Source organism: Arachis stenosperma, chromosome 5, assembly GCF_014773155.1.
Source record: "Arachis stenosperma cultivar V10309 chromosome 5, arast.V10309.gnm1.PFL2, whole genome shotgun sequence".
In the NCBI taxonomy this organism is placed as follows: domain Eukaryota; kingdom Viridiplantae; phylum Streptophyta; class Magnoliopsida; order Fabales; family Fabaceae; genus Arachis; species Arachis stenosperma.
In genome coordinates, this window is record NC_080381.1 from 137,205,767 (window position 1) to 137,224,488 (window position 18,722).

At 39.6% G+C, this 18,722-nt stretch overlaps 2 protein-coding genes across 12 annotated transcripts; both read left to right on the plus strand.

The window, feature by feature from the left end:
* Positions 1-209: 209 nt before the first annotated feature.
* On the plus strand, positions 210-11,913 carry LOC130979832 (uncharacterized). 8 transcript variants are annotated; one of them, XR_009086749.1, is made up of 9 exons: positions 210-234; positions 340-508; positions 621-779; positions 887-1,144; positions 1,400-1,438; positions 1,527-1,864; positions 1,948-2,104; positions 2,400-2,470; positions 11,678-11,913. XR_009086749.1 is itself a non-coding variant. In XM_057903378.1 (4 exons), exons 2-4 carry the CDS (start codon positions 470-472, stop codon positions 1,139-1,141), a joined length of 453 nt encoding a protein of 150 aa, XP_057759361.1. In that variant the 5' UTR covers positions 214-234; positions 340-469; the 3' UTR covers positions 1,142-1,145. The 8 variants fall into 8 exon arrangements, 1 of the variants encoding a protein (XP_057759361.1); XR_009086748.1 differs by having other exon boundaries at positions 887-1,123; XR_009086750.1 differs by having other exon boundaries at positions 887-1,123; positions 1,530-1,864.
* Positions 11,914-14,135: 2,222 nt separating this feature from the next.
* On the plus strand, positions 14,136-18,557 carry LOC130982967 (uncharacterized). 4 transcript variants are annotated; one of them, XM_057907126.1, is made up of 7 exons: positions 14,136-15,988; positions 16,096-16,580; positions 16,688-17,178; positions 17,267-17,462; positions 17,591-17,668; positions 17,936-18,111; positions 18,274-18,557. In XM_057907126.1, exon 1 carries the CDS (start codon positions 14,241-14,243, stop codon positions 15,822-15,824), a length of 1,584 nt encoding a protein of 527 aa, XP_057763109.1. In that variant the 5' UTR covers positions 14,136-14,240; the 3' UTR covers positions 15,825-15,988; positions 16,096-16,580; positions 16,688-17,178; positions 17,267-17,462; positions 17,591-17,668; positions 17,936-18,111; positions 18,274-18,557. The 4 variants fall into 4 exon arrangements, with proteins under 4 accessions (XP_057763109.1, XP_057763107.1, XP_057763108.1 ...); XM_057907124.1 differs by having other exon boundaries at positions 17,591-18,111; XM_057907125.1 differs by having other exon boundaries at positions 17,936-18,557.
* Positions 18,558-18,722: the final 165 nt, after the last annotated feature.

The window sequence follows — 18,722 nt, forward strand, 5'->3', positions numbered from 1 at the left end:
GCTTATATGTTGTGTCTGCTTTGGTAATGTTAAATTTGTTATAACAGCCGTTACCAAACTGAGTGAAAGCCGTATTTGCCTTGGATAGTCTTATATACTCCTCCTTTTTTTTGACACCTGTGTTGCTTGAATTTGGCTGATGCAAAAAAGAAAGGCATTAAGGATGAACTTCAGAAGCTTATCTCCGAGTGGCCCAAGAAATTTATTAAGTACAGGAAAGGAGAGGATCAAAAGGTAAACCATCTCAGTGCTAAGAAATTTGCTTTTCATATTTCTGAGTTTTTGCCCTCTAAGACTAATGTGCCATATTCTCTCTTTTTTTATCTGATCTACTCGCAGACACTAGCATCGTCTTTAAAATCCGATATCCTTGCCATGGTTAGTCAACAGAACATGGGACTTGAGGCAAGTCTACATTTGGAAGACCTTAAGGGATAAATGCTTGTTCAAGGATGAGCTTCATACCGTGATGATTTTTCTGGGTCTTCTGTTAGGTCCTGAGTTCAAAGTAGGAAACGTTGATTACTTACATTGGAAATCATTCTTTTTTCTTCTAATCATACCTTTTTTCTTGTTTCTTGGTGCCAGCATATTGATTAATTTTCTTTGTTTGAATGCAGGTTTCAGCAATAGTCTCTTTTGTCTTTGTATTTGTTTGCAATTTCATCTTTGGCTTTCTGCCTTATGTCGACAACTTTGCAAGCATTGGAGGTTTCGTATCAAGGTTCCTTCTTGGATCTGTGCTTCTACCCAGTAGAAAGCTTGAAGTTTCGTATCAGGTTTCGTATCATGATTATTTTTGGATCTGTACTTCTTGCAATTCAATCTACCATGCATTGATATTTTCTTTAACAGATTTATTTAAGAGAGATTACATTCTTTTTAGGCATTGAGACTCATAAACAACCATCAAGCTCTAACCATTTGTATCAATCCAAATATATTAAGGATGTTTTATCAAAAGCTGGAATGGAAAATTCAAAAGGAGTCCATTAAACTCATTGGCCTTTACATGCAAACACCACAAATTCAGAGTTCGTTGGCCTCATGCACAAAGGTCTTGCTTCCAATCAAAGATGTTCCTGATGGCAATGATCCAATGTTAGGCCGCCAGAAAATACAAGTGAGACAACTTGCTTGAGAGGTTCTTATTTAACGTTTTTGTCAGCTCAGTTTGCTCAACCAGTATCAGACACTTAAGCTTTCTCTTGTTCTGTTTGATACCCGGAATTTTGTAGTACGCTAGATGATTTAATTTGTTGTTACTTACTCTTGGATGGCAAGACCTTGTTCTATTCAATGGCTTTCTGAAATTGTTAGCACAACAATACATAATGATCATACTCCCAATCTCTATTGTTTGTACTAAATCTATTTTTTCTTCTAATTGCTTTTATAGGGAAAAAAGTGCTGAGTAAAAAGGCTAAATTGGGTCTAGGTAATGTAGCTTTCACGTTACTTAGTATGTTTCACTTTCACAGTTATGTAATCACCTTCCACTGATATTTTGTTTTGGCTTTGTTCAGTAGGTTTGGGTATTGGCTTCTTAGTCATCTTGATAATTGGGTTGCTCTTGCTCTTCCGAATCTACAAGAGAAAACGTGGTTATAAATTCTTTTAGAATGCTTATGTATGCATTGGTTGAAATGTGCTATAAAACCGAATAAGGCCAAGAATGAGAAAGATTATGTTATCCAGTAATTTGGAAGAAAAATCACATCCTTAAAAATATAGTAAATTCCATCCTAATAAAAAATAATGTGCTATAAAATTATTTCTTAAACATGATTTCTCATGCCTTCAATCATCAGAAAATTATAGAGAGAGGGAGTCATCCAAATCATCAAAACTTTTCTTTTTATAGGTAAATTCAGGCCACATTTTTCTTTTTATTTTTATGGAATAATATCAGAATATGTAATAAAACTTTAATTTGATTGGTTTCAGAATTCAGTGGTCGCAATGCCAGGTGGAAATGGAATGCAAGCAGTGGCACTGAGGGTAAATAGTAAGTGTTCTATAAAGTTAAGATCAAAGGAATACAGGACACTCTCTTAGACAACACAGGAACACTCATCTTTGGCAGCCTAAATCACTCTATGAGGTATCAATAGCATTATTTACTCTTTTCATTTCCTAGTTTATTAGTTCACAGGCAGAGCTTTGTACTAATGTGGTTTTGGTAGGTTTTGCAATGGTGAACTGCCTAGTGATATTAGTATTTCCATTGATATTAGTGATATTAGTTTTGGTATACTAGTGTGGTTCTGGTAGCTTTGTTCCTTTAATATCTTGTATAAATTTTATTTTTGGATGCATGAAGTATAACTCCGTTTTACTGGGCATGCAAATTTGAGTTCTTCCAACTATATATTATAATTTCTGGTATCTCATTTCAGGTATACATTAATGATTATGGCCTTGCGAAAAAGTATAGGGATCTTTAAACTCGTAGACACATACCATACAGGTTAGTATCCTCATTATTTCAAGATATTAAGGTTCATTATTTAAGTAATGATCTTGCCTGGGAAAAAAGGGGTCGGCTTCTACTCCTCGGGATCAACCGATCTATGGATTGGAATACCGAACGCCGAGCTTCTTGCTGTCAAAGCCGTGCGAGAGTATGGGCGACGAAGAAAGGGGGGAGTGTACCTGCAAAGGCACTCCGATGCTTAAGTCAGTATGCAGAAATCAATATTCGAAGCTTAATAATCACTTACCTCCTTGAGATGCCTTTTCCCTCCTATTTAAGGAGGGTCCTTCTTGTTCGGCAATAAATTGTTGGTTTCTCGTTGTGCCATTTTGAAACGTCGGTTACGGAAATGCGTACGTTACCGAGTTATAGCTCATCAATTCCGAATAATAACGGCTGATGGCGAGTTATGATATTTGCCGATTAACGGTTAGGAAACCGAGGTATACGGCATGTGTTAATGATGACCATATCACAGCCCCCAAGCTTAAGCTGAGGAAAGTTTTTTAATGAAGCAGGTTGAGCTTTTGTGAGGAGTTATAACTCGGTTGAGTGGTTTCCTGGGTGGGCCCCCAGTTCAACGTACTTCATTAAAAGTAGTTTGCTTCTGCCACGTGGGACAACGTGTTTGTTTTTTGTTGAGGAGAGAGATTGAGTGGGTGCTTCATTAATAGTGTGGTAGTTTCCAATGCTTCATTTGCCTTTTCGTTTGATTGATGTAGTGGTGATAATGTGAAACGCCTTTTGATTAATGACGTTTTACTGATTGGAATTTGGGATTTTGACTCTCTCCTTCTCTGTGAAGAATGAGCAAGAGAGGTACGGCTAACTCTGTGTTTTTTATTATTTTCTTCCTTCTTCTTCTTTCTGTTTGCTGTTGCATGTTTGTTTGGATTTGCTTTCGTTGATGGGGTTTGTGAAGGAGAAGAGAGATAAGGTGGATTGGTCTTACGATTGGGTTGGGGATGATGTTAGGTCTCGGGTATCGTTATTTTGTGATGAAGTCGCGGTGAGGGAGGTTGATGTGACTAGGTTGGTGAGGCCTGGTTCTGGAGTTGGGATTGAGTTGCTGCCATGTAGTGCGGATGATAGGGTTTATCATCGTGGTAGTGGGTTTGAATTTTTCTACATGTATAGCTGTGTTCTGGAGGAACTGAGGGTGAAGTTGCCCTTCACGGATTTTGAGTGCCAAATTCTTAAACAGCTGAACTGCGCTCCGTCACAGCTTCATCCGAACGGGTGGGCGTTTCTGCGTTCGTTTGAAATTCTAATGGAGTTTCTAGAGCAGGTTCCTTCTGTTCATCTTTTCTTCTCACTATTTCAAGCAAAAGGGGTGTGGAAGGGGGGTTGGATAAATTTCAACAGCACCCCTGGGTTTGGCATTTTCAAGTTGTACAAGTCTTCGTTCAAAGATTTCAAAGAGATGTACTTTAAGGTTAGGGGTTTAGAGAGGGATTTCCCATTTTTCATAGATGAAAATTTGGCCGAGAAGTTTCCTTTGTATTGGTGTTCGGAACCTCAGAATATACTCGGACCCGAGGTTATATCTCCCAGAAATGCTTGTTTGATTGAGTATCTTGTCGAGAATATTGGTCGGGGGGATCTAATTTCAATGTATGAGCTTCTGAAGTGGGAAGAAGATAAGGATGCTGTTTTAAATTACTTGGGTGAGTTATAGGGCTGTGCGTAATGTGATTGTTATCAGATTTCGGTTTTCTGATGATGTTTTGTTTTTGCAGGTGGTAAATATCCTGGGGTTTCAGCTGCGTCTCTGAGGATGCGCTTTAAGAATAAGAATTTGGAGAAGGAAGTTTCATCTTCGAATGTTGAGAAAGTTGTCGGGAATGTTGAGAAGGTTGCCGGGGCTGGTGAGGTAACCCAGCCTCGGCAAGGTCGGAGGAAGGTTATTGCTAAACGGAAGAGGAAATCTGATGTTGTGGATTTGTCTGATGATTCTGAGGGAAAGTCGTTTGGGGTCCCTGTGGAGGAGATACAAGCTTTCATGGGTAATCAGAAGAGGCTTCACGAGATTTCTGAGCAAAGTGAGGGTTTTTCTGTTTGGGGCAGCGAATATCCCTATATGGCGGTGGTCGACGAGTATTGTCAGTCTTCAGCCGATGTTTCTCTAGCAAAGGAGGTTGGAGACATGGCGATTGGTCAGTATATGCAGGTAGGAGCTTTAACTTTTCTGACTTTGTTGATTTTTTTTGAAACTTTTACAAGTTTTGTATTTGTTTCTGTAGGTTGTTGGTCTTCGTCTTGCTAGTCTTGGTCGTAGCCAGGAGCTGAAATGTAAGAAGGTATCCTCTGATAAGGCCGAGGTTTCTGTCCTGAATGAGGAGTTGGTGAAGAGTAAAGGTGTTGCTGCTGAGCTTCAGGTACGCCTTACTGAGGCGGAAAAGTTATTGAAAGAAACAAAAGATAACTATGCTCGGGACGTGGAGGATTTGAAGAAGAAGGAGATTGAGTTGGTGAGCGCGCAGACTCGTGTTATTGAGGTAACTGCTGAGTTGAAAGATTTGCAGAAGAAAAAATCTGACGAAATTTTGGATTCCTTTGTTGAGGGATTTGAGCGGGCGGTGTTACAAGCCAAATTCTTGGCACCGGAGGTGGACTTGTCCGGCATGGATCCGGGGAAGGTTGTTCTTGATGGCAAAATGGTTGAAGATGATGGCGATGGCGAAGATCAAGCAGAAAATGTTTAGCTTGTTTTTTCGGTTTTGGTATGTTGTTTGATATTTTGAACCTTTTGTCTAACTATTTGAAAGAGTATTGTAATTTAGCTTTTGGGATTTTCTGAAGCGTTATTGTGAATTGATGCTTTTTCTCTTGTTGGAAAGCATTTGTATGACCCGGTTGAGATTGTTATTCTCGTTTGAATGTACTGCCGAGTAGTGGCAGGTTGCACATATATAGTTGAGCATTGTTATTGAATTGACAATGATTTGAGATAGAAATCGCATACTTTTATGGGTGATGCGGATAGTAAAATTGTAATTGTTTGAATACAAACTCTCAGGTAGGCTGGCCTCGTTAAAACCTCTCCAAGCAAAACCCTTTGGGAAAAAACTTGGTAGTAGGAAAAAGAGTACCAACCTGTCCCTGATTTAACTGTAAAATTTCTTTAGGGATGAAGCATTCCAACTATTCGGTAATACATGTCCATCAATTAATTCGAGTATGTATGCTCCGTTGCCGAGTACTTCTGATATTCGGTATGGGCCGTCCCAGTTGGCGGCGAGCTTCCCGTGTGAAGGTGGTTTCCGAGCAGTTTCGGTTTTGCGGAGGACTAGGTCCCCTTTGACGAATGCTCTTTTTTTGACCGACTTGTTGTAGTGTCGCGCGATTGCTTGCTGTGTTGCTCGTTGTCTTAAGGCGGTGATTTCTCTGATTTCTTCGATGATGTCAAGTTCGGCTCTCCGAGCTTCGTCGTGGTTGCTTGTGTGAGTTCTAATGGATTCTTGGGAGATCTCTAGAGGAATCATTGCTTCTGATCCGTATACCAGTCTGAAAGGGGTTTCTTTTGTAGATGTTTGAGGAGTGGTGTTGTATCCCCAGAGGACTTCAGGTATTAGCTCGGCCCAAAGTCCCTTTGTGTCATCAAGCTTTTTCTTTAGGGCATGAAGGATGACTTTGTTTGCAGCCTCGGCTAAGCCATTTGTTTGAGGATGTTCAACGGATGCGAAATGTTGCTTTATTTTGAGGTCCTGCAAAAAAGCTTGAAATTTCTGATCGGAAAACTGGCGACCGTTGTCAGTTGTGATGTGTTGAGGTATGCCGAAACGACAAATAATATTTTTCCAGACGAATGAAATCATTTGTTTTGATGTTATTTTTGCTAAAGGTTGGGCTTCCACCCATTTGGAGAAATAATCAATTCCTACAATTAGAAATCTTACCTGGCCCGGCGCCGTTGGGAATGGCCCGAGTATATCTAAACCCCATTGATTGAATGGCCAGCTGATGTCGGATTGATGTAATTCTTCAGCTGGTATGTGTATTAAGGGTGCATGCCGTTGGCAATTGTTACATGACCTGATCTTTTCTTGGCTATCCTGTTTCAAAGTTGGCCAGAAGAATCCGGCTCTCAGGATCTTGGATGTTAGACTCCGAGCTCCCGTATGGGTGCCGCAGATTCCTTCGTGTGCTTCTGCTAAAGCTATGTCGGCTTCTGTGTTGTTGAGACATTTGAGCAGAGGCCAAGTGTAACCTCGTCGGTACAATGTCCCGTTGAGTAGTGTGAAGAAAGATGCTTGTCGTCGGAATCTTTTATTGCTCTCAATCCCCTCTGGTATTGTACCTGTTTGTAAATATTGTATGAAGTTGTTCCTCCAATCTGCTATCTGTGATACACTCAACACATTTGTCAGAGTCACAGTGGGTGATGTTATTGTGAATTGTTGCAGTGTTGATAGCTCGGACTGTGTGCTTCCAAGTTTAGATAAGATATCTGCTCTTTGGTTTTGTTCACGTGGTATGTGTTCTAATTCAAACTTAGAAAATTTTTTTGTTAACTTTTTTACTAACGACAAGTATTTAGAGAGTAGAGGGTCTTTAACTTGAAAAAGGTCGTTTACCTGCTGGACGACTAGCATTGAATCACAGTATACCTTTATTGCTGAGATTTGTAGATCTAAACAGAGTTGGATTCCGGCGAGCAATGCCTCATACTCTGATTGGTTGTTGCTTGCTTTGAAACCAAAGTGTATTGAGTGTTCTAATATAAGCCCATCGTCGGCCTCCAGGCGAATTCCTGCACCGCATCCACCGTTGTTTGAAGAACCGTCGACATATAAGATCCAGTGTTTCGCATGGTCGTCTTCGGACGGGATTGTAAGCTCGGCGATAAAATCCGCCAGGAATTGTGACTTGATCGGTCCTCGGGATTGATATCTGATGTCAAATTCGGATAGTTCGACTGCCCATTTTATTAGTCTGCCTGCAAGTTCTGGCTTGTGTAACACCTGTCTTAATGGGTGATTGGTTCTGACGTGGACAACGTGACTTTAGAAATAAGGTCGGAGGCGCCGTGCCGAGAATACTAGTGCTAGGGCGAGCTTCTCAATCCTTGGATAGTTGAGCTCGGCATGTTGTAGTGTCTTACTGACGAGGTACACCGGGTGCTGAACATTGTTTCTTTCTGTCACAAGGGCTGAGCTTACCGCCCAATCAGTAACTGATAGATATAAAAATAAATCTTCCCCTTGTAGGGGTTTTTGTAAAACTGGCGGTTGTGAGAGTGTTGTTTTTAATTTTGAAAATGCTCTCTCACAATCGTCGTTCCACTCAAATTTGTTTTTCTTTTTAATTGTTTGGAAAAAAGGAATGGAAATTGAGGCAAGGCAAGGAACAAATCTGGAAAGTGCTGCGAGTCGTCCTGTTAGGCGCTGAACTTCTTTTACCGTTTTGGGGCTGGCCATTTCCAGCACTGCTCGGCATTTGTCTGGATTCGCCTCTATTCCTCTGCGGGTTAATAAAAAACCCAGAACTTACCCCCTTGGACGGCGAATGCACATTTCTCGGGGTTGAGCCGCATGTTGTATTTGCGGATCTGGCCGAAAATTTCTGTTAGGTCATTGATGTGGTTGTCTCCGACCTTTGTTTTGGCTACCATATCATCGACATATACTTCGATGTTTCTGCCGATTTGTTTAGCAAACATCCTATCCATGAGGCGTTGATAAGTTGCACCTGCGTTCTTTAATCCAAATGGCATAACTTTATAACAATAGTTACCCAAATCAGTGATAAAAGCTGTTTTATTTTGATCAGAAGAGTGCATCATTATCTGATTATATCCGGAATAAGCATCCATAAAACTTAAAGTGGCGTAGCCTGATGCATTGTCCACTAAAGAGTCTATGGATGGCAAAGGATAAGAATCCTTTGGGCATGCTTTGTTTAGATCAGTAAAGTCGACGCACATGCGCCACTTACCGTTTTGTTTTCTTACCATTACCACATTTGCTAACCAAGTGGTGAATCGGATCTCTTTGATAAATTCGGCGTTAATGAGCTTTTGTGTCTCTTCTAATGATGCTTTCTTTTTTTCCTCGCCGAGTTGACGTTTCTTCTGTTGCACTGGTCGGATGGACGAATTCGTCGCCAACCTGTGACTGATGATGTATGGATCTATGCCGGGCATGTCTGATGGTGTCCATGCAAAAAGGTCGGCGTGTTCTTGTAGGAAAGTTGTATGGCCTGCAACTCAGACGCATCTAGTGAGTTACCAACATACGTAAATTTATTAGGGTCGTTGTTGAAGTACACTTTTTGTAAGTCGTCAGAGGGTTTTGGGCGGTCGAGGAAATCTGCTCTTGGATCCAGTTCGGCTAGTGTGTGTTCTGTTGAGTTGAGGCCGACGTTGTTGACTTGTTGGGTTGGGCGACTTTGCAATTTCATGCTGATGTTGTAGCATTGTCGTGCTTCTTTATGGTCGCCGTGGATTGTGACAATCTGGTGATCCTGCAATGGGAACTTCACACAGAGATGAACAGTGGATACAATAGCGCCGAACTTATTTAAAAAAGGACGGCCGAGAATAATGTTATATGGACTGAAACAATCAACAACTAAATATTGAATATCATTAGATTTGGAAAGAGGTTGCTCACCCAGTGTGGTTTGTAACCACACTGACCCGAGTATCGGAACTCGTTCTCCTGAGAATTCGACTAAATCTCCTCCTGTTGACTGCAGCATGTTGTCGCTGAGCTTCATCTTTTGGAAGGTGGAGTAAAATAAAACATCGGCACTGCTTCCCGGATCTAAGAGAACTTTCTTTACTAGGAGATCTCCTAACTGCAGGGTGATTACTACAGGGTCGTCCAAGTTTTGTACATTGGAGTTAAAGTCGGCATGCGTAAAAGTGACTTCCGGTTGTGCATTAGTGATGGTTACGTCTCGTTCTGGTCTGTCTACCGAGCATATTGCCCTGTATGATCTTTTTCTTGCCAAATTGGAGTAGCCTCCACTTGCGTATCCCCCTGAAATACAATTGATTATACCTCGCGGTCTTTCGTATTGGCCTGAAGGCGCTTTTTCTTTTCCGCGGTGTTGTACAGGGACGTCATTTGCTGTTGAACTCGAGCCGCGCTTCTGGATGTGACTACCAATGTATTTGTCGAGGTGTCCCTGTCGGCCTAATTTCTCCAAAAGGTCCTTGGCGACCACGCAATCATCGGTATTGTGGCCATGCTTCTGGTGGAAAGTGCAGTACTTCGATTTGTCGATATTCCTTGTATCTTGGTATGTGCCTGCCTTTCTCGGTGGTATGATTAGTTTGGAATTTAGGATTTCCTTGATTATGTCTTCCCTCTTGGTGTTAAACTGCGTATAAGAATCAAATCGAGGTGTTAGCTTAAAACTTTTCTTACTGGACGAGCTCTTTTCTTCTTCGCGGAAGTGTGGCTTGTCAGACTTCCGAGCTTGTCTGAGCTCCTCAATGTCAATTTGTCCTTTGGCCTTTTCTCTAAACTCTGCTAAAGTCTTTGGTTTTGCTACTGCGATCGTCTCCTGGAACTTCCCGGGTCGGAGGCCGCTTTTAATTGCATGCAGATGGACCTCGGGATGGAGATCTGGGATACTGATTGCGACTTTGGTGAAGCGAGTCATATAGTCTTTTAAGCTTTCGTTTGGTCCTTGCTTGATAGTGTTCAGGTAGTCGGAGTCGTGCAGGTATATGGCAGATCCGGCAAAATGCTCTTCGAATAGCTTCGCCAACTGATGAAAGCGCGAAATGGAACCTGCAGGCAAAGCACACAACCAATCAAGTGCAGGGCCGTCTAAATAATTCGGAAAACATCGACATAAAACTGTATCTGATGCACCATTGACGATCATTATTGATCGGAATTTCTTTATAAACTTTTTTGGGTCTCCGAGTCCGTCATAAGGCGTGAGGGTCAGCGGCAGAGTGAACCTCTTCGGTAGTTCGAAGTTCATAACTTCTTCTGTAAAGGGGCCCACAGCGTCCTCAGACTCTTCTTTCTCGTCATGTGGCTGTCGTTCTTCATTCCGAGCGGTTTCCGACACATGGGACGGTTGGGACTGATGCTCCCCGTCCTCTTCTTGATGAGTGTTGCCATGTTCAATCCGAACATGATTCAGTTCAGCAATCTGTGCAGCCATTATCTGGTTCTCGTCAGCCATTCGTTGATTGGCTTGTTGCAGCTCGGCTACCATCCGCATGAGTTCGGACAGTGAAGGAGGCGGTACGTCTGCCATAGGTGTAGGTAGAAGCAAAAGGGCCAAAATAAAAATGTAATATCTTCGGCCCCACGGTGGGCGCCAATTGATCTTGCCTGGGAAAAAAGGGGTCGGCTTCTACTCCTCGGGATCAACCGATCTATGGATTGGAATACCGAACGCCTAGCTTCTTGCTGTCAAAGCCGTGCGAGAGTATGGGCGACGAAGAAAGGGGGGAGTGTACCTGCAAAGGCACTCCGATGCTTAAGTCAGTATGCAGAAATCAATATTCGAAGCTTAATAATCACTTACCTCCTTGAGATGCCTTTTCCCTCCTATTTAAGGAGGGTCCTTCTTGTTCGGCAATAAATTGTTGGTTTCTCGTTGTGCCATTTTGAAACGTCGGTTACGGAAATGCGTACGTTACCGAGTTATAGCTCATCAATTCCGAATAATAACGGCTGATGGCGAGTTATGATATTTGCCGATTAACGGTTAGGAAACCGAGGTATACGGCATGTGTTAATGATGACCATATCAAGTAAAAACATGAGCAAAACAAAGCTCGTAGTATTAAGGTTCATTATTTTGGCATCTCTTTAGCCAGCTTTAATGTCATTTTCTAGTGGAAAGTGAAAAGTTTAAAACTTAAGTTTTGGTAATATTAGAATATTTTATCTAATACCATCAAACTGGGTTCTACAAGTTCCACAAGTTCCACTTAACTCTTCTAGAAGAGTGCATTATGCGAATCCAAACCCAGTTACCCAAAACAGGAACTTAAGCAACCTGGGATTTATATTCGGTTTCAATATTTGAGTAAAAAGTCATGTTTATCTTCCTTGAACAGGGAAAATAAGAATCTTACTGAATAACGTACTTAAGCCTGGGACCCTTAACTGAAAAGGTTTCATTATTGTTGTAAATAATTTTAGTTTTGTTGTAAATGCTTATAACTATTTTATTGAGTTTTACTATATGTTATTGATTAATGTATGTATTTTGCATATATAGGTTTATTGATTGATGTGCCAGTGCAAGTGTATTCTTTTACTATAGAGGTTAAGCCTACTAATTAAGCCTACTAATCTCTTTGATGCTCAGAGATCAGCTGGTGATAGCAAAGAATATCCGAGAATAAATATTTAAGATTTTTATGTAATTAGATGATATTGAAATATTAAAGTTATTTTATTTTACTTTTTAAAGAAAAACAGTAATAGTTATGTAGAACAATACCATATGCAATTATGTTTGAAATTATTGACATTGAGAATTTTTTTTATATATAGAGTTATGTCTTATATTGAGGAATTGTGTTATAAAATATTTAGTTTTTAAATTTTGATATTAAAAAATAAATTTTTAATTTAAGAGTATGTAAATGAAATGAGATTAATGATTTATTTGAAATTAAAAATAAATAAATAATTACAGGATTTGTGAAAGTTTGAAAATCTCACACAATAGTTGATTTTTGTTAAATTAAAAAATTAATTTATGGGATTTTAAACTGTCACAAAAGTGATTTAAAATTGTTTAAAAAGTCCAATATAAAATTCCCCACTAAGCACATACAAAACCCCCCACTGAATAGATTGTGGAGGTTTTTAAAAACTTCTTACAAAAGGCCTTGTAGCACCTCAAATTTTGGGGGTTTTTAAACTCCCTAAACTATTTGGTGGGGGTTATAAACCTCTACAAATAAGAAAAAAACTCACACAAATAAATAAAAACCTTGTATTGTGCAACAACACAATTTATTAAAATTTTTAGAAAATTTGACAGGTGTCTCCTATAATTAAAACCTTCCACCAAATTCAATTATTGTTTTCTCCCAAACTAAATATATTTTAAATAATTTAAACGAAATTTTAGCATAATTTTTTTTTTAATTCAGAGACATCCACCAAATAAATATAACAGTTTTTACAGAAAAATAATTGCAGACATAAATTAGGACAAACACATATTCAATAACATATCAAATTCTAACTGTTCTAGTGCACAACCTCTCATAATTCCACATTTTTTTTTAACAAATAAGGGTTTCGAGAAAGCGCCTCTATATAACATTCTCTTACTTCCATCCTAAAATGCCATTCTAGAAAAAGTAAATCCGGTATAAAACTTAAATAATTGATTACATTTAGGCTTGAAACACGGATGTATAGACTACAAACTATAGAAGAAGCGAACTCTAATTGATCTCAGAAAATAACATTGTACGCCCTAATGAAAAAGACAACTTATTAAATTTAAAAGGTGAAATTAATTCAATAAACAAAATAAAATCTTCTAACAACTCAAGTACTCTTAATCTCACCCTACTTAACATATCCTAACTTAATTTAATATTTAGTTACATTAAATTAACATAACAAATCATAATCACGAACTTCATTACATTAAGTTAATCAATAATTTAATAAAATACCTAACAAAACTCTAAATTCACAAACAAATCTGAAAAAATAAATAAAATTATAGCAAAATTATCTCTAATGGTGGCTGTAGGATGGTGGAAGTGTGGTGGTGACAAGAGGCGGCAGTGACAGTGACAATGCAACCACCACCGACGGCGACGAACACAAACAGCGGTGATGGCGGCGACAACTACAGTAGCAGTGAAGACGACAACGACAGCTTCAACGGCGAAGAGAGAAGATGAGAGAGAGAAAACGAGAAGAGAGAGAGAGTTCGCAAAAATAAAGGAGAGGAATTTCGCGTTTGAATTTTACCCCAATTTGACCGTCGAAATTTCGCCGGTAAATTGCCTAAATGCCGCGTTTCACTAAACTGATATACCAGTGAAAAAATTTCGACAAAAAATCCGCAAATAAAGTTAGCGCTAATGAAATAGATTTCACGCCACTAATTACCGTCAGATTTAGTAACGGAATAAAAAATCCGACGGTAACCAATTATGGGAACAAAATCTTGCTCGTATCTGACACAAAAACTGCCGGTAATGACTGTCGCTAAATCTATGAAATTCGACGATATTTAGCGTTTTTTTTTTGTAGTGAATCTTAACTCATCCTCTTAATTATTTTTCTAATTTTTTAATTAATTTTTTTTAATTTTTTAGTATTTTTAAAAAATAATATATATTTAATTTTTACTAATTTAAGTATTAGAAAGAGAATAAAAAATAAATTAAAATTCTTAATCATTACCTTTTTTAAGTTTTTCAAAAAATTTAAACAATATCTTAATTTTTTTTAAATTTTTTAAAAATTATAATAAATTTATGTATATAATTACTTTTTTCTAAAAATTTAATAAATGATATTTTAATAATAGATATCTTTTTTTAAGAATACAATACTACAAAGAATTTTAATATTAAAAAGATTGAAAAAATATATAAAATATATTTTTGATACAATTAGTATTGAGTTAGTCCAATTAAAAAATTATATTATAAATAGGAGTATTATCTTATAATGTAAGATAAACATGATGAAATTGAAAACTCTATTTTTTCTCTTTTGGCCCTATTTCTAGGGATTTTTCTTCTATTCTTTGTGACTATATCTAACTCTATCTAGTTCTTGATACAATTTCGTATCAAATGGTGCTTTCATTGAGAGCCATGTCAAATTCCCATGATGACGCAATTTGGGATCAGATTCAAACTAGCTTAGAAAGCTTGAATTCAGATTATGAAAAACGATCCAAGATACTTGCAGAAATTCAGGCAACTTGCACCAAAATATGTGCTACCTTGAACAATCATCAACGACTCCAGCAGCCTCCAATTTTCCAGTTTCAGGCCAAATCAAACTCAGAATTCCCACTCCTCAGCAACAATTCAACAAAGCTAGCAACAGAAAATTCAATAATCACGGATCTCCGATTTTGGAATTCAGATCCAGAATATCAAATTGCAGAATTAGAGTCTACAACAGCGAAAGCTTCAGAATCAGCAAGGAATCCAGAAATTACAGAAGAAGTTCACATCAAAGGAGAAGAAGGAGACTCATCAGATTTCAAGTTTACATTTCAACCTCAACAACAAACAAAATCAACACAGGTGGCAGATCGAGCAATAATTCAGCATTCATCTTTGTCTATTTGTAATTACTACGATGCAGTATCACCATTTCAGCAACAACAACAAACTTCTTGTCTAAATTCAACTCTCATAGATGCAGAAAACGAAGAAGAAGCAACAGATTTGGCTGAAGTAGAAGAATTAGCTTTCAATTTTGAATTTCAACCAGTAGAATCAACAGCCATTTCAGTTCAAGCAGGATTCCAGAATTCAATTCCAGAACTGCAATCAAAATTACCTATCATTCCAGAACATACAAGAGAAGAACACCTAGATCTACATTTGGCGCATTTGGAGGAAACGGCTCTGGCCGAGGAAAAAGTTGTCATCCAGGGCGGCGGATCAGCAGTGGAGGAATTGAATCGCCCACCGCCAAAGCCACCTTACTCGCTTACAAAGGCGGCGGTTGGCCCGGCGACAGCAACTGGCGCTGGCAAAACTGCGGTTCTACCTCGAGCCAGCGGCGCCATCGCAAAGGTGGAGGGAAATGACATCGTGCATGAAGGAGGCCGCTGGGCCCAGAGCAGCGAGAACGACGATTCTACTACTTCTGCGCCCACTAGAGGCAGAGATCTCCAAGCTTGTGGGTTCCGTTGTGTTTCTCCTCTTGTGGCACGCCCACCGAAGCTCCTGGTGGCGGTCTTCCCTTGGGATCGAGGCGGAGGACGACACATCGACGATTGGCAGTGGCGAGCGGCGGTTTTGGCAAGTGGCAGAGGGAACACCACAGCGAGCGGTGCTGGCGCGGCTTTAATCCTGCACGGCGGTAGTGACGCCGAGGATGGCGCCCTCGCGAGGGGACAGCGAACACTCTTGAAGGCCTTGGTTGGTGGAGCAGCGACGGGTAAAGGCCGAGATCTCCACTCTCGGTGGTTCAGTTGCGGACTTCCGATGGCGGCTATACCATCACCGCTCATGGCGGCATCGTTTCCCTGGGATCGTGCTGTACCAGCGACAAGCCTCGAGTTCTCCAGCGGTGGCCATATTGATGGCGGCACACGCGGTTGTTGGCTCGTTTCGCAGTGGGCGGCGCGCGAGGAAGGAGCAAGGAAGAAGCGCGAGGTGGTGACAGAAGGGGAAAAGTCCTGGCGGCGCCGGTAACCACAACCCCTGCTCCAGTGGCGGCGTGTTTGGGCGGCAAAGGAGGGGCTCACCGTGTTGGAGGAAGGTTCTGGAAGGAGGTTGAAGGTGAATCCCTATGTTTTGGAATCCTGGGCTTAACTATATTTGATTTGGGCCCAATCTCTAATGCAGCACAGAATTTTGTAAGTATTGTGCATGTTTTACAAAAATTTGGCATAGGAGCTTACTTTAAGTGGACTCATGTTCTATCTATATATTTGGGCTTAACTCATGTTCTTCACACTCTCAGGTTAATTTGAAACACAGCATTAACTCCATTTCCATCACGCACACTTCGTGAAACACAAACGCAATGAAACACGTGTGCAAAAAAGCTAAGAGCTCAGTTGCGGACTTCCGATGGCGGCTATACCACCACCGCTCATGGCGGCATCGTTTCCCTGGGATCGTGCTGTACCAGCGACAAGCCTCGAGTTCTCCAGCGGTGGCCATATTGATGGCGGCACACGCGGTTGTTGGCTCGTTTCGCAGTGGGTGGCGCGCGAGGAAGGAGCAAGGAAGAAGCGCGAGGTGGTGACAGAAGGGGAAAAAGTCCTGGCGGCGCCGGTAACCACAACCCCTGCTCCAGTGGCGGCGTGTTTGGGCGGCAAAGGAGGGGCTTACCGTGCTGGAGGAAGGTTCTGGAAAGAGGTTGAAGGTGAATCCTTATGTTTTGGAATCCTGGGCTTAACTATATTTGATTTCGGCCCAATCTCTAATGCAGCACAGAATTTTGTAAGTATTGTGCATGTTTTACAAAAATTTGGCATACACGCTTACTTTAAGTGGACTCATGTTCTATCTAGATATTTGGGCTTAACTCATGTTCTTCACACTCTCAGGTTAATTTGAACACAGCATTAACTCCATTTCCATCACGCACACTTCGTGAAACACAAACGCAATGAAACACGTGTGCAAAAGAGCTAAGAGCTCAGTTAGTCAGCACACACTTTCCGTTTTCTGTTGTTAACTTCGAGTTCCGTTGTGCCGTGCTGTATATATACTCATACTTGTAATAATCCAAGGTCCCCACAGTTCCCCAACCTCTCCGCGCATCTTCTCATTCAAATCACCACTTTTGTGATACTTTCCTATTCAAATGCTACCGCCACAGCCTCCTCCTCCTCTTCCTCCCCCTCCGCCTCCTCCTCCTCCTCCTCCCCCTCCGCCTCCTCCGTTTGAATGTGCTTTGTGTGGGAAATCTTTTCCCCAAAAAAGAAGTTTAGAGGACCATTGGAGAACCAAGAAGCTTTCAAAGTACAGACACATCTGCGCGTACTGCATTAACAGGTTTGAAACGAAAGCCTCCTTAAAACAACACCTCTGTGAGGTAAGTTCTTCTTTCCATTCTTTATTTTCTTTGTGCAGTGTGTTCATTAATTCATTTTTAATTTAGTTTAATTCATCGTTTCCTGCAGTGCGTTCATTTCCTCCTCCACCACCAGAATCAGTGACGCTTTGCGTCACTCCTAAATTATTTTTTGTTCAATGACCTGGCTATTGGCATCTATGGATACAATCTTCAAAAACAAGATTGTGCACTGCAAATTCTTCTATGAGATGTGGGATACTATTCTTGAATTCTTTATAACATCATCAAGGGCAAGAATTCAGGTCTTTATAAAATCTGTAATATTGTTATAGTCAATTATCCTTTTTGGTGAATTTACTTGCATATTTCATTCACTTGTCTTATATAAACAATGGACTAACTGGTAAAAGTTGGCATTCATATTGTTCAGAAGAAAATTGAGAATCAAGGAAAGCATCTTTGTTCAGTGGTATATGACTCGCCGCCACCAGAAACTCGAACAAGGCAGGTGTGGACTCTTAATTACCTAAGTTTTAATTTCCCTGTTGCCTTTCACTTGTTTCATGGAAATCTGATATTTGAATTTAAAGTTTTACTCTCTCTTTTCATACAAAAATTTATGCTATTTGTTTCCTTATTTCGAAAACTTCACGTGTGTCAATAATTGACAATAAATATCATGCTAACCAAAATCAGTTGTGGTCCAGTGTTATTTATAATGGATTGTATTTGGATGCCAACCCTTAAGGATTTTCTGAGTTGAAATTTTAATTAGGACTTCATGCAAGCATGTTCAATGATGCAACAAGTGAGTTTGATGTTCTAGTGGCCAGTGATGCCATTGGAATGGGTCTTAATTTAAAATATCTAGGATCATATTTTCAACGTTGAAGAAGTTTGATGGTTTTGAATTTTGGGACTTGACACTACCTGAAATAAAACAGATTGCAGGTAACACAAGATTCAACTAAGTAGATAGACATCTTTTTGTAAAAAAGAAAAAAAAAGTCAATAATTGTATTTTATGTTAAGTTATTAAAAATTAATCAAATTATATTTTTATATTCTATTCAAATTTGGAGACTTGGATATTTGAATCTTATTTTATTCCAGGGTTTTTGCATGCATATTATTGAAGGGAGAGCTGGTAGATATGGGTCAAATTTTCCTGTTGGAGAAGTAACATGCATAGATGCAGAGGATCTACCCTTGCAAACGATGATGGGTCAAATTTTATAATATTGGTAGATATGGGTCAAATTTTCCTATAGTATTTTTAAAAACGATGATGATAATTAGTAGTTACGACTTAGACTAGTATTATGGTATTTTGCAATGATGATATAATGTGATTGTGGATCTTACATAATACTTTATAAATCAAATTTGATGGTAAATGTTCAATTAGTTTTCTTTAGTAACTTGATTCAAATAGTTAAGGTTATTTATTGATATTTAATTAAAAAAAAAGTTGGAACTATATGAACACTTGACACTGTATGAACAAAATTCAAAAAGGAAAATATAACATAGAGAAAGAATGAAAATAGTTGGGCCCAATC